Raw genomic sequence first — 16095 nt, 5'->3', positions numbered from 1 at the left:
AGTGACGATTGTACTGGCGATCACCCAGCTTTCCCAGTGACGATTGTACTGGCGATCACCCAGCTTTCCCAGTGACGATTGTACTGGCAATCACCCAGCTTTTCCATAAACAGATTCAACTAAGAAACGAAGAGCAGACCAGGACTGATATTTCCTCGGCAGTTTCAGATTTAAAGGGGAGTTGCTCGTTAAATGCTGGAAACACGTCTCGCTCTCGGGGTTCACATATTTTCTGCGTTTATTAGTGCGCGGTGTTCATACTTGTCTTGCTAGTCCAGAAAGAAGCGGCTCTACGAGAACTGTGGCCGGGGGAGGGGGTGTCCCGGGCCGTGTCACCCCACAGTCAAGGATTCTGCGTGCGGGGAGGATCCTGACCTTGGTGTGGAGGGGGAGACGGACATCATATCGCTCTGCACACCCCTTGTGATCATGTGGTTTGGTCCAGGGTGGTCATTCTGCCCCCTCCATGTCCCATCACTGATATCATAGAGGCAGCTTCCCCCTCCTCTGACCCGGAGATCTGCAGTCACCATGAGCGGAGGGTTAGCCGGGATCTCCTGCCTGGTGACCGGGGCCAGCGGCTTCGTAGGACACAGGATCGTGCAGATGTTACTGGAAGAAGAAGAAGATCTGGGAGAACTGAGAGCCATGGACAAGACGCTGAGCCGCCAACTCCTCCAGACGTGCGACCGTAAGTCCCATCTCACTAATAAAGGGGGTCCCTGCTGCTGGTGGTCAGCGCGGGGCTCAGGATCCTGTCCGAGAACGGGGGTCCGCTGACTGCTGCAATGGAGAGGTCGCTGCCTTGTGTATTGAAGTCTATGGGGGTTACGGAAAGAGTCGATCATTGCTGGCGGTCTCCCAGTAGCTGAGGGTCCCGGAGTTGTGGCCCCACTTATCAGACCTGTGGGTATATCCCTTTAAGTCAGTGCAGCGGCCCCTGCGGATTCCTGGAGGGAATTGACTGCCATGTAGGAGTCTAAGCGCAAAATAGATTGGAGTAAAATGCGCAATTCTTAATAAGTTTCCACGTCTCCGGCCCCCGTGCGCCAAAAAGGAAGTCCGCCGCGAGATGTCACCGTTTCTGCTCACATTTAGACCAGATTTTGGCGTAAATTATAGTCAATTTGTCGGGCAGCGGGAGGCACTGCCCCCTTTTCACTTATCTCCGCCTACGTTTTAGAAAGTGGGCACCGCAAATGGGGAACAAGACGCATTTTTTGTGCAAAATGCAACTTTTGCGCCTTTTTCGTGTCCTATAGAGAAGCCTATTGTCTGAAAAAACGCCTCGGACCCAAAAAACGCACCAAAAGTAAAGAAAGCGCCCGAAAATATAATAGTAATGTTTGTGGTGCACTTTATATTTCTCTATTGACTTTCAGCTTTCTGGCCGCAGCAATTTTTAGCCAAAGAATCGTGGGAAAAAACGTCAGGAAAAATGCTGCAAAAAAACGCCACGTGTGAAACCCCCCAAAAAATAGTCGTCTCCTCCACATAAATCATCATATTATACAAAGTTCTGCACATTTTTAATAGACATCGTTTCAATTCCCAATTGTTAAGATCTCTGCTTGCTGTCAGTGTATGAGAACATTAAGTGTTTTAATTCCAAAGCAAAATCTCCTTCTGACCTAGTCCTGCTCGCACAGCTGAGGGTTTGTTACATCCTCTGTGTAGTAATCACAGCAGCAGCACAAATCTCTCTCCTGTCCTGGACTTCACTTTTACCAAGACTGATACATTGTAACAAACCTTGTGAGCAACTCATGGGCTAGTTCACTAACAGCAAGCAGAGATCTTGAGTCCTAAAGGCAACTGGAGCAAAATGCTGTAAATATTTGGCGTTGTGATGGCCACCAGTCCTAGTTACTTACCCTTTGTGGTGCGGCCATCAATAGCAAGAAGGGAGGGGGATCTGTTTGTTACCTGATCGATAGCGATCGCTGGTTTTAAAGGGACAAAGACCCCCAGGACCTAACAAAGAACCCAGGGTTGTCCTGAGATAATCCCTGTTAGGACCAGGGGTCTCCCCTAACAGCTGACTGTGTATATAACATATATACTGCTCCGATGCAATATCAGAACCAAAATAAAATGAAAAAGTAAAGATGTCCCTGTGGGACAAAACAAAATAAAACATATAAAATTAAAATGAAAAGCTTAAAAAAAATTGACCAGAAAAACAAATCATAACACGGCAACAGCAGCGAAAAAGTAAAAAAGTCTTAACTCTCAGAATGCAAAAATATGTAAAAATTACTCTGCGACCTAAAGAGGTGAAGAGCCGATAACCCTAAACTACAAAACTTCTAATAGTCACATATAGATGTAAATGTTTCACTGCTGGACATAAAGTAGTGATCATGGGGAGGGGAAGTTTCTACAATTCACGTCACTCATCCCATTGAATGGTTTATAACAGAGAACAATAGATTGTATTCACCTGTCCTACAGTCATCCTCTCCCAGCCTGACATGTCTGATAACAGAGAGCAATAGATTGTATTCACCTGTCCTACAGTCATCCTCCCCCCAGCCTGACATGTCTGATAACAGAGAACAATATATTGTATTCACCTGTCCTACAGTCATCCTCCCCAGCCTGACATGTCTGATAACAGAGAACAATATATTGTATTCACCTGTCCTACAGTCATCCTCTCCCAGCCTGACATGTCTGATAACAGAGAACAATAGCTTGTATTCACCTGTCCTACAGTCATCCTCTCCCAGCCTGACATGTCTGATAACAGAGAACAATAGCTTGTATTCACCTGTCCTACAGTCATCCTCTCCCAGCCTGACATGTCTGATAACAGAGAACAATAGCTTGTATTCACCTGTCCTACAGTCATCCTCCCCCAGCCTGATATGTCTGATAACAGAGAACAATAGATTGTATTCACCTGTCCTACAGTCATCCTCTCCCCAGCCTGACATGCCTGATAACAGAGAACAATAGATTGTATTCACCTGTCCTACAGTCATCCTCTCCCAGCCTGACATGTCTGATAACAGAGAACAATAGATTGTATTCACCTGTCCTACAGTCATCCTCCCCCAGCCTGACATGTCTGATAACAGAGAACAATAGATTGTATTCACCTGTCCTACAGTCATCCTCCCCCAGCCTGACATGTCTGATAACAGAGAACAATAGATTGTATTCACCTGTCCTACAGTCATCCTCCCCCAGCCTGCCATGTCTGATAACAGAGAACAATAGATTGTATTCACCTGTCCTACAGTCATCCTCCACCCAGCCTGACATGTCTGATAACAGAGAACAATAGGTTGTATTCACCTGTCCTACAGTCATCCTCCACCCAGCCTGACATGTCTGATAACAGAGAACAATAGGTTGTATTCACCTGTCCTACATTCATCCTCCCCAGCCTGACATGTCTGATAACAGAGAACAATAGATTGTATTCACCTGTCCTACAGTCATCCTCCCCCAGCCTGCCATGTCTGATAACAGAGAACAATAGATTGTATTCACCTGTCCTACAGTCATCCTCCACCCAGCCTGACATGTCTGATAACAGAGAACAATAGATTGTATTCACCTGTCCTACAGTCATCCTCCACCCAGCCTGACATGTCTGATAACAGAGAACAATAGGTTGTATTCACCTGTCCTACATTCATCCTCCCCCAGCCTGACATGTCTGATAACAGAGAACAATAGATTGTATTCACCTGTCCTACAGTCATCCTCCCCCAGCCTGCCATGTCTGATAACAGAGAACAATAGATTGTATTCACCAGTCCTACAGTCATCCTTCACCCAGCCTGACATGTCTGATAACAGAGAACAATAGGTTGTATTCACCTGTCCTACATTCATCCTCCCCCAGCCTGACATGTCTGATAACAGAGAACAATAGATTGTATTCACCTGTCATACGGTCATCCTCCCCCAGCCTGACATGTCTGATAACAGAGAACAATAGGTTGTATTCACCTGTCCTACAGTCATCCTCCCCCAGCCTGACATGTCTGATAACAGAGAACAATAGATTGTATTCACCTGTCCGACAGTCATCCTCCCCCAGCCTGACATGTCTGATAGCAGAGAACAATAGATTGTATTCACCTGTCCTACAGTCATCCTCCCCCAGCCTGACATGTCTGATAACAGAGAACAATAGATTGTATTCGCCTGTCCTACAGTCATCCTCCCCCAGCCTGACATGTCTGATAACAGAGAACAATAGATTGTATTCGCCTGTCCTACAGTCATCCTCCCCCAGCCTGACATGTCTGATAACAGAGAACAATAGATTGTATTCACCTGTCCTACAGTCATCCTCCCCAGCCTGACATGTCTGATAACAAAGAATAATAGATTGTATTCACCTGTCCTACAGTCATCCTCTCCCAGCCTGACATGTCTGATAACAGAGAACAATAGATTGTATTCACCTGTCCTACAGTCATCCTCCCCCAGCCTGACATGTCTGATAGCAGAGAATAATAGATTGTATTCACCTGTCCTACAGTCATCCTCCCCCAGCCTGACATGTCTGATAACAGAGAACAATAGATTGTATTCACCTGTCCTACAGTCATCCTCTCCCAGCCTGACATGTCTGATAACAGAGAACAATAGGTTGTATTCACCCATCCTACAGTCATCCTCCCCCCAGCCTGACATGTCTGATAACAGAGAACAATAGATTGTATTCACCTGTCCTACAGTCATCCTCTCCCAGCCTGACATGTCTGATAACAGAGAAAAATAGATTGTATTCACCTGTCCTACAGTCATCCTCCCCCAGCCTGACATGTCTGATAACAGAGAACAATAGATTGTATTCACCTGTCCTACAGTCATCCTCTCCCAGCCTGACATGTCTGATAACAGAGAATAATAGATTGTATTCACCTGTCCTACAGTCATCCTCTCCCAGCCTGACATGTCTGTAGGATAGGTGAATACAATCTATTTTTCTCTGTTATCAGACATGTCAGGCTGGGGGAGGATGACTGTAGGATAGGTGAATACAATCTATTATTCTCTGTTATCAGTCATCCTCCCCCAGCCTGACATGTCTGATAACAGAGAACAATAGATTGTAGTCTCCTGTCCTACAGTCATCCTCCCCAGCCTGACATGTCTGATAACAGAGAACAACAGATTGTATTCTCATGTCCTACAGTCATCCTCCCCCAGCCTGACATGTCTGATAACAGAGAACAATAGATTGTATTCACCTGTCCTACAGTCATCCTCCCCCAGCCTGACATGTCTGATAACAGAGAACAATAGATTGTATTCACCTGTCCTACAGTCATCCTCTCCCAGCCTGACATGTCACAGGGGGCAGGTTTTTTCTTTAAGTCGTCCGTTACTTATTGGATTAATCTGATATTAAAGTTGATATTAATAACTCTCCTCTTCTCGCTCCTTCTTGTCTGAGCGCCGCCGCACAATATTTTGGACGTTTACTGCGATCAGAGCTGAAGAGGAGCCGGGAGCGAGGAGAGGAGAGTTATGAAAGCATTCTGTATTATGGGGTCTGGAATAATTTTGGGGTCTGGTTTGGATAAAGTGGTTATCCTGGCGTATCTGAGATCCCCGCGGCAAACAATCCCCTCCCTCCATACTGTCCTCACTGTAAGGTCCTTATTTTAAAGAGGCTCTGTCACCAGATTCTGAAACCCCTATCTCCTATTGCATGTGATCGGCGCTGCAATGTAGATAACAGTAACGTGTGTTTTTTTTAAAAAACATTCATTTTTGGCCAAGTTATGAGCTATTTTATATTTATGCAAATGAGCTTTGAAATGGACAACTGGGCGTGTTTATGTGTATGACGCTGACCAATCAGTGACCAATCAGCGTCATACACTCCTCTCCATTGATTTACACAGCAGCGATCTGCAGCCACATAAACAGAGATTAACGTTAATCAAGTGTCCTGATAATGAATACACATGAAATCCAGCCTGGACGTCATGTGTACTCAGAATCCTGACACTTCTGAATCTTTTCTGTGAGATTACCAGCAAGTGAAACGAAATCTCGTTTACCTCCGTAATCTCGCGAGATTTCGTTTCACTTGCTGGAATCTCACAGAAAAGAGTCAGAAGTGTCAGGATTCTGAGTACACGTCACGTCCAGGCTGGATTTCATGTGTATTCATTATCAGGACACTTGATTAACGTTAATCTCTGTGTATGCGGCTGCAGATCGCTGCTGTATAAATGAATGGAGAGGAGTGTATGACGCTGACTGGTCACGGATTGGTCAGCGTCATACACATAAACACGCCCAGTTAAAAACATAATACATGCCTAGTTGGACATAACGAAAAAAAAACGCCCCGTTCAAACCTCATTTGCATAAATATAAAATAGCTCATAACTTGGCCAAAAAAGAACGTTTTTAAAAAAACAAAACATTCCTGTTCTCTACATTGCAGCGCCGATCACATGCAATAGGAGATAGGGGTTAGATAATCTGGTGACAGAGCCTCTTTAAGTACAATATACAAGGAATAACAACTCCACACACAACAAGCCACACCGCAACAAACCCCGCCCATAACAAACCAAGCCAGCAAACCCCGCCCATAATAAGCCACACCGCAACAAACCCCGCCCATAACAAACCAAGCCAGCAAACCCCGCCCATAATAAGCCACACCGCAACAAACCCCGCCCATAACAAACCAAGCCAGCAAACCCCGCCCATAATAAGCCACACCGCAACAAACCCCGCCCATAAAAAAACAACCTAACAAACCCCGCCCATATTAAGCCGCACCGCAACAAACCCCGCCCATAAAAAAACAACCTAACAAACCCCGCCCATAATAAGCCACACCGCAACAAACCCCGCCCATAACAAACCAACCCAACAAACCCGCCCATAATAAGCCACACCGCAAGAAGCCCCGCCCATAACAAACCAACCGAACAAACCCCGCCCATAACAAACCAAGCCAGCAAACCCCGCCCATAATAAGCCACACTGCAACAAACCCCGCCCATAACAAACCAATCCAGCAAACCCCGCCCATAATAAGCCACACCGCAACAAACCCCGCCCATAAAAAAACAACCTAACAAACCCCGCCCATAATAAGCCACACCGCAACAAACCCCGCCCATAAAAAAACAACCTAACAAACCCCGCCCATAATAAGCCACACCGCAACAAACCCCGCCCATAACAAACCAACCCAACAAACCCGCCCATAATAAGCCACACCGCAAGAAGCCCCGCCCATAACAAACCAACCCAACAAACCCCACCCATAACAAACCAAGCCAGCAAACCCCGCCCATAATAAGCCACACTGCAACAAACCCCGCCCATAACAAACCAATCCAGCAAACCCCGCCCATAATAAGCCACACCGCAACAAACCCCGCCCATAAAAAAACAACCTAACAAACCCCGCCCATAATAAGCCACACCGCAACAAACCCCGCCCATAAAAAAACAACCTAACAAACCCCGCCCATAATAAGCCACACCGCAACAAACCCCGCCCATAACAAACCAACCCAACAAACCCGCCCATAATAAGCCACACCGCAAGAAGCCCCGCCCATAACAAACCAACCCAACAAACCCCACCCATAACAAACCAAGCCAGCAAACCCCGCCCATAATAAGCCACACCGCAACAAACCCCGCCCATAACAAACCAAGCCAGCAAACCCCGCCCATAATAAGCCACACCGCAACAAACCCCGCCCATAAAAAAACAACCTAACAAACCCCGCCCATAATAAGCCACACCGCAACAAACCCCGCCCATAAAAAAACAACCTAACAAACCCCGCCCATAATAAGCCACACCGCAACAAACCCCGCCCATAACAAACCAACCCAACAAACCCGCCCATAATAAACCACGCCACAACAAATCTCACCCCATAACAAGCCAAGTCACACCACAACAAACCCCGCCTCATAACAAGCCATGCCCAACAAACGTCGCCCATAACAAGCCATGCCCAACAAGCCCCGCCCATAACAAGCCACGCCCAACAAACCCCGCCCATAACAAGCCACGCCCAACAAACCCCGCCCATAACAAGCCACGCTACAACAAACCCTTCCTCATAACAAGACACGCTAAAACAAACCCCGCCTCATAACAAGCCACGCTACAACAAACCCAGCCTCATAACAAGCCATGCCCAACAAACGTCGCCCATAACAAGCCATGCCCAACAAACCCCGCCCATAACAAGCCACGCCCAACAAACCCCGTCCATAACAAGCCATGCCCAACAAACATCGCCCATAACAAGCCATGCCCAACAAACCCCCGCCCATAACAAGCCATGCCCAACAAACCCCGCCCATAACAAGCCACGCTACAACAAACCCCTCATAACAAGCTACGCTACAACAAACCCCGCCTCATAACAAGCCATGCCCAACAAACGTCGCCCATAACAAGCCATGCCCAACAAACGTCGCCCATAACAAGCCATGCCCAACAAACCCCCGCCCATAACAAGCCACGCCCAACAAACCCCGCCCATAACAAGCCACGCTACAACAAACCCTTCCTCATAACAAGCCACGTCCAACAAACCCCTCCTCATAACAAGCTACGCTTCAACAAACCCCGCCTCATAACAGGCCACGCTACAACAAACCCCGCCTCATAACAGGCCACGCTACAACAAACCCCGCCTCATAACAAGCCATGCTACAACAAACCCTGCCTCATAAAAGGCCACGCTACAACAAACCCTGCCTCATAAAAGGCCACGCTACAACAAACCCCGCCTCATAACAAGCCACGCTACAACAAACCCCGCCTCATAACAGGCCACGCTACAACAAACCCTGCCTCATAACAGGCCACGCTACAACAAACCACGCCTCATAACAAGCCACGCTACAACAAACCCCGCCTCATAACAGGCCACGCTACAACAAACCCTGCCTCATAACAGGCCACGCTACAACAAACCCCGCCTCATAACAAGCCATGCCCAACAAACCCCGCCTCATAACAGGCCATGCTACAACAAACTCCGCCTCATAGCAGGCCATGCTACAACAAACCCCGCCTCATAACAGGCCATGCTACAACAAACTCCGCCTCATAGCAGGCCATGCTACAACAAACCCGCCTCATAACAGGCCACGCTACAACAAACCCGCCTCATAACAGGCCACGCTACAACAAACCCCGCCTCATAGCAGGCCATGCTACAACAAACCCCGCCTCATAACAAGCCACGCTACAACAGACCCTGCCTCATAACAAGCCATGCCCAACAAATCCTGCCTCATAAATGGCCACGCTACAACAAACCCTGCCTCATAACAAGCCACGCTACAACAAACCCCGCCTCATAACAGGCCACGCTACAACAAACCCCGCCTCATAACAGGCCACGCTACAACAAACCCTGCCTCATAACAAGCCATGCCCAACAAACCCCGCCTCATAACAAGTCATGCCCAACAAATCCTGCCTCATAAATGGCCACGCTACAACAAACCCTGCCTCATAACAAGCCACGCTACAACAAACCCCGCCTCATAACAAGCCATGCCCAACAAATCCTGCCTCATACATGGCCACGCTACAACAAACCCTGCCTCATAACAGGCCACGCTACAACAAACCCTGCCTCATAACAGGCCACGCTACAACAAACCCTGCCTCATAACAAGCCACGCTACAACAAACCCCGCCTCATAACAGGCCACGCTACAACAAACCCTGCCTCATAACAGGCCACGCTACAACAAACCCCGCCTCATAACAAGCCATGCCCAACAAACCCCGCCTCATAACAGGCCATGCTACAACAAACTCCGCCTCATAGCAGGCCATGCTACAACAAACCCCGCCTCATAACAGGCCATGCTACAACAAACTCTGCCTCATAGCAGGCCATGCTACAACAAACCCCGCCTCATAACAAGCCACGCTACAACAGACCCTGCCTCATAACAAGCCATGCCCAACAAATCCTGCCTCATAAATGGCCACGCTACAACAAACCCTGCCTCATAACAAGCCACGCTACAACAAACCCCGCCTCATAACAGGCCACGCTACAACAAACCCCGCCTCATAACAGGCCACGCTACAACAGACCCTGCCTCATAACAGGCCACGCTACAACAAACTCCGCCTCATAGCAGGCCATGCTACAACAAACCCCGCCTCACAACAAGCCACGCTACAACAGACCCTGCCTCATAACAAGCCATGCCCAACAAACCCGCCCATAAGAAGTCACGCTACAACAAAGCCCCCATAAGCCACGCCCTATCAAAGCTGAAATGTCCCTAAAAAAAAAAGTTGAAGTGTTATCAAGCACGAGCGCTCCGCAGTATTCACCAGTATTTATATTATTACTCATTATTATATTACACGTAGCGTATCCAACCTAGAACCCGCAGCACACTCCGTCCGAAAAACCGCACCACAAAGAATGTGGAAATTCCTCAGTGTTTACGCTACATGGGAACCGGCCACAGATATTACTGCACGGATATTATAGAAAATCTGCAGTGAATCCACACGTCCTAAGATCCTTCTACACGGCCGATCATCGGGCAATCGCTCGTTCATCAGCTGATTGTTTCGTTTCTGCAGCGTTAAAGGCTATGTTCACATTTGGAAAAAAAAAATGTTTCTATAAAAATCTCCATCAGTGTGACTGCCGACAAACATAAAAGTTTCTGCATTTAAAATGATGATCAGCCGATGAACGAGCGTTTGCCCGTTTATTGGCCCGTCTAAAGCGCTCTGTACCATACTGGCTGGGAGGACCTCCGGGTTGTTATGACGGGTAGCATGTTGTTACACTCGCAAAATAAAATAAAAAACCACTATGAACCCTTGAATTTAATCATTTAAAAAACAAAATGACATAAAAAGTGTATGAAAAGATAAATAAATAAAATTCTCCACAAAACAAATACAATAAGTTTGTTATACACACGTGACCTGAAAAATAAAAGAGTTACATGTATAGGGTATCGCCACAACGTAGCAACTCAATACATGAATATAACAGGTTATTTAGTGCGAGCCATGAAAAGTGTAAGAAAAAGACAAAAAACGATGTGATCTGTAAACCCCTCTAAAAAACGAGTTATATATGTAACCCAAATGGTATAAAAAAAAAAACGAAAACGTACTACTATAACCGCATAAAACAAGCGCTCACACAGCCATGTAAATGACATAGAACAGTTATGGCTGCCGAAATACGGAGACGAGAAAATGAAAAAAAAATGACTGTCATTAAGGAGTTAATATAAAATAATGTTAATGAGACCCATGAGTATAAATGTAATCACTAATATAGTACAATGTATCATTATAATCATGTATAAAGACTTCTGGCCACAATGTAGCGCTATGTTCTGTATGTATCATTATAATCACATGTATAAAGACTTCTGGCCACAATGTAGCGCTATGTTCTGTATGTATCATTATAATCACATGTATAAAGACTTCTGGCCACAATGTAGCGCTATGTTCTGTATGTATCATTATAATCACATGTATAAAGACTTCTGGCCACAATGTAGCGCTATGTTCTGTATGTATCATTATAATCACATGTATAAAGACTTCTGGCCACAATGTAGCGCTATGTTCTGTATGTATCATTATAATCACATGTATAAAGACTTCTGGCCACAATGTAGCGCTATGTTCTGTATGTATCATTATAATCACATGTATAAAGACTTCTGGCCACAATGTAGCGCTATGTTCTGTATGTATCATTATAATCACATGTATAAAGACTTCTGGCCACAATGTAGCGCTATGTTCTGTATGTATCATTATAATCATGTATAAAGACTTCTGGCCACAATGTAGCGCTATGTTCTGTATGTATCATTATAATCACATGTATAAAGACTTCTGGCCACAATGTAGCGCTATGTTCTGTATGTATCATTATAATCACATGTATAAAGACTTCTGGCCACAATGTAGCGCTATGTTCTGTATGTATCAGGGTTCCAGAGTAAGATCCAGGTGAAGGCTCTAGAAGGAGATGTCCGGGATGCAGAATTCCTCCAGAGATCCTGCCAAGGAGTGGACCTAGTGATTCACACGGCCGCCATCATTGATACCACCGGCCGCATCAGCAAAGACACCCTGATGTCCATCAATCTCAACGGTGAGAGCAAAACTCAGGCGGATACAGAGAGATATAGAGTAAAGGGAGGTGATGGGGCAGAAGATACTTACTGATGATACTGTGTATGAGCTGCCACAAGTCAAGGGGAAGAGAAGGGGACAACTACTCAAATCATATTTCTGCCTTACAACAAGTGGTTATAATACTATAATATAACTACTATAATTCTGCCCCCTATATACAAGAATATAACTACTATAATACTGCTCCCTATATACAAGAATATAACTACTATAATACTGCCTCCTATATACAAGAATATAACTACTATAATACTGCTCCTATATACAAGACTATAACTACTATAATACTGCCTCCTATATACAAGAATATAACTACTATAATACTGCCTCCTATATACAAGAATATAACTACTATAATACTACCCCCTATATACAAGAATATAACTACTATAATACTGCTACTATATACAAGAATATAACTACTATAATACTACCTCTATATACAAGAATATAACTACTATAATACTGCCTCCTATATACAAGAATATAACTACTATAATACTGCCCCCTATATACAAGAATATAACTACTATAATACTGCCCTATATACAAGAATATAACTACTATAATACTGCCCCTATATACAACAATATAACTACTATAATACTGCCCCTATATACAAGAATATAACTACTATAATACTGCCACTATATACAAGAATATAACTACTATAATACTGCCCCTATATACAAGAATATAACTACTATAATACTGCCTCCTATATACAAGAATATAACTACTATAATACTGCTTCTATATACAAGAATATAACTACTATAATACTGCCCCTATATACAAGAATATAACTACTATAATACTGCCTCCTATATACAAGAATATAACTACTATAATACTGCCACTATATACAAGAATATAACTACTATAATACTGCCACTATATACAAGAATATAACTACTATAATACTGCCACTATATACAAGAATATAACTACTATAATACTGCCTCCTATATACAAGAATATAACTACTATAATACTGCCTCCTATATACAAGAATATAACTACTATAATACTGCCACTATATACAAGAATATAACTACTATAATACTGCCCCTATATACAAGAATATAACTACTATAATACTGCCTCCTATATACAAGAATATAACTACTATAATACTGCTCCTATATACAAGACTATAACTACTATAATACTGCCTCCTATATACAAGAATATAACTACTATAATACTGCCTCCTATATACAAGAATATAACTACTATAATACTGCCTCCTATATACAAGACTATAACTACTATAATACTGCCTCCTATATACAAGAATATAACTACTATAATACTGCCTCCTATATACAAGAATATAACTACTATAATACTGCCTCCTATATACAAGAATATAACTACTATAATACTACCCCCTATATACAAGAATATAACTACTATAATACTGCTACTATATACAAGAATATAACTACTATAATACTACCTCTATATACAAGAATATAACTACTATAATACTGCCTCCTATATACAAGAATATAACTACTATAATACTGCCCCCTATATACAAGAATATAACTACTATAATACTGCCCTATATACAAGAATATAACTACTATAATACTGCTCCCTATATACAAGAATATAACTACTATAATACTGCCACTATATACAAGAATATAACTACTATAATACTGCCCCTATATACAAGAATATAACTACTATAATACTGCTCCTATATACAAGAATATATCTACTATAATACTGCCCCTATATACAAGACTATAACTACTATAATACTGCTCCTATATACAAGAATATAACTACTATAATACTACTCCTATATACAAGAATATAACTACTATAATACTGCTCCTATATACAAGAATATAACTACTATAATACTGCCCCCTATATACAAGAATATAACTACTATAATACTGCTGTTAGGGATCTGCCAGGTACTTCATCTAGGTATACTCCTGGGATTAATCAATCCACACCTGAGGCCAGACCTGTTCGACTGACACCATCTCCCACCAACCAGGGTGGCAGGCTCAGGAGTGGGAGAGCCTATCGCGGCCTGGTCTGTCGGAGTTAGCTCCGCCCCCTGTCCTTTATTACCTGCCCTGTTCTCTCCCTCAGTGCTTGTAATTCTTTTGGATTCCTGGCCCCACTGCTGCTTGCTCCAGCCTGCTTCTGCCGTGCTTCTGCCTTGCTGCAGTTCTGCTTGACCTGCTTTGCTTTGCCCCTGGCTTGCTTCTGTCTCCGTGCCCGCTCGGGTGTACTCACTTCGTCCTGGTCCTGACTGTTCGTTCGCCGCTCCGTTTCCTCGTGGCGTTCCGTGGCTACTGCCCCTTCCCTTGCGTGTTCCCTGTTTGTTTTCCTGTGCACTTAGACAGCGTAGGGACCGCCGCCCAGTTGTACCTCGTCGCCTAGGGCGGGTCGTTGCAAGTAGGCAGGGACAGGGCGGTGGGTAGATTAGGGCTCACTTTCCCTTCACCTCCTTCCTGCCATTACATAATTACAAGCCCTTACCTAGTCTACCATTTCTCCTACGCTGACGCTATCATGGACCCCCTTGAGACCCTGACCCAGCAGATGCAGGGCCTCTCCCTACAGGTCCAGGCCCTGGCCCAAAGGGTCAATCAGGGTGACGCTGCTTTAGTAGTACCCCTCACCTCACCTCTAGAACCCGACCTCAAGTTACCTGACCGGTTTTCAGGGGACCGTAAGACGTTTCTCTCCTTCCGGGAGAGTTGCAGACTGTATTTCCGCCTAAAGCCCCACTCCTCAGGTTCCGAGAACCAGCGGGTGGGTATCATCATATCCCGACTCCAGGAAGGGCCCCAAGAGTGGGCCTTCTCCTTGGCTCCTGACGCCCCTGAACTTTCCTCTGTTGATCGTTTTTTCTCTGCCCTCGGACTCATTTACGACGAGACTGACAGGACTGCTTTAGCCGAGAGTCAGCTGGTGACCTTACGTCAGGGTAGGAGACCGGTTGAGGAATACTGTTCTGATTTTAGGAAGTGGTGCGTAGCTTCTCAGTGGAACGATCCGGCCCTAAGGTGCAAGTTTAGGTTAGGATTATCTGACGCCCTGAAGGATCTGCTGGTTAGCTACCCCTCGTCTGACTCCCTTGACCAGGTTATGGCCCTAGCAGTACGACTTGACCGACGTCTCAGGGAACGTCAGCTAGAACGCTTCAGTGTGCTCCCCTCTGACTTTTCTGCGATCCCCCCCGAGGTCCCGTCTCCTCGCCCCCCCACGGAGGACTCGGAGGTACCTATGCAACTCGGGGCCTCCATGTCCCCTCGACAACGTAGGGAGTTTCGCAGAATGAATGGTCTCTGCTTCTACTGTGAGGACGACAAGCATCTACTGAACACCTGTCCCAGGCGCAAGAATAAGAAGCCGGAAAACTTCCGCGCCTAAGTGATCATCGGGGAGGTCACTTGGGCGCACAGGTATTTCCCGTTAATGTGAAACGCAATAAAATTTTGCTTCCCTTTCAGGTCTCGTTTGCTGGCCGGTCTGCCACGGGCAGTGCTTTCGTGGATTCCGGCTCATCTGCTAATATCATGTCTGTGGAATTTGCTATGTCTCTAAAGATGCCTTTTATTGATTTGCTTTATCCTATCCCTGTAGTAGGAATCGACTCCACTCCCCTTGCTAATGGTTATTTTACTCAGCATACTCCTGTTTTTGAACTCCTGGTTGGCTCCATGCATTTGGAGCAGTGCTCTGTACTGGTGATGCAGGGATTATCGTCTGATCTGGTATTAGGTCTTCCCTGGTTGCAGCTGCATAATCCCACGTTTGATTGGAATACTGGGGATCTCAGCAAATGGGGTAATGAATGTCTTATGTCATGTCTTTCTGTTAACTCTATTTCTCCCCGGGAGGAGGTAAACACGCTTCCTGAG

At 45.1% G+C, this 16095-nt stretch overlaps 1 protein-coding gene across 1 annotated transcript in view; it reads left to right on the top strand.

Annotated features, from left to right (window-relative positions):
• Nucleotides 1-405: 405 nt before the first annotated feature.
• Nucleotides 406-16095, top strand: part of LOC142743714 (3 beta-hydroxysteroid dehydrogenase/Delta 5-->4-isomerase-like) — a 64632-nt gene continuing 48942 nt past the window's right edge. Inside the window, exons 1-2 of the mRNA XM_075854729.1 lie at nucleotides 406-691; nucleotides 11985-12149. Coding sequence (XP_075710844.1) covers nucleotides 532-691; nucleotides 11985-12149 — 325 coding nt within the window. The 5' untranslated portion in view covers nucleotides 406-531. The remainder of the gene's footprint in view (nucleotides 692-11984; nucleotides 12150-16095) is intronic.

This window comes from Rhinoderma darwinii, chromosome 2 (assembly GCF_050947455.1).
Source record: "Rhinoderma darwinii isolate aRhiDar2 chromosome 2, aRhiDar2.hap1, whole genome shotgun sequence".
NCBI lineage: Eukaryota > Metazoa > Chordata > Amphibia > Anura > Rhinodermatidae > Rhinoderma > Rhinoderma darwinii.
Note: the sequence above shows the minus strand (reverse complement) of the source record. Positions and strands in the feature narration are given on the sequence as shown.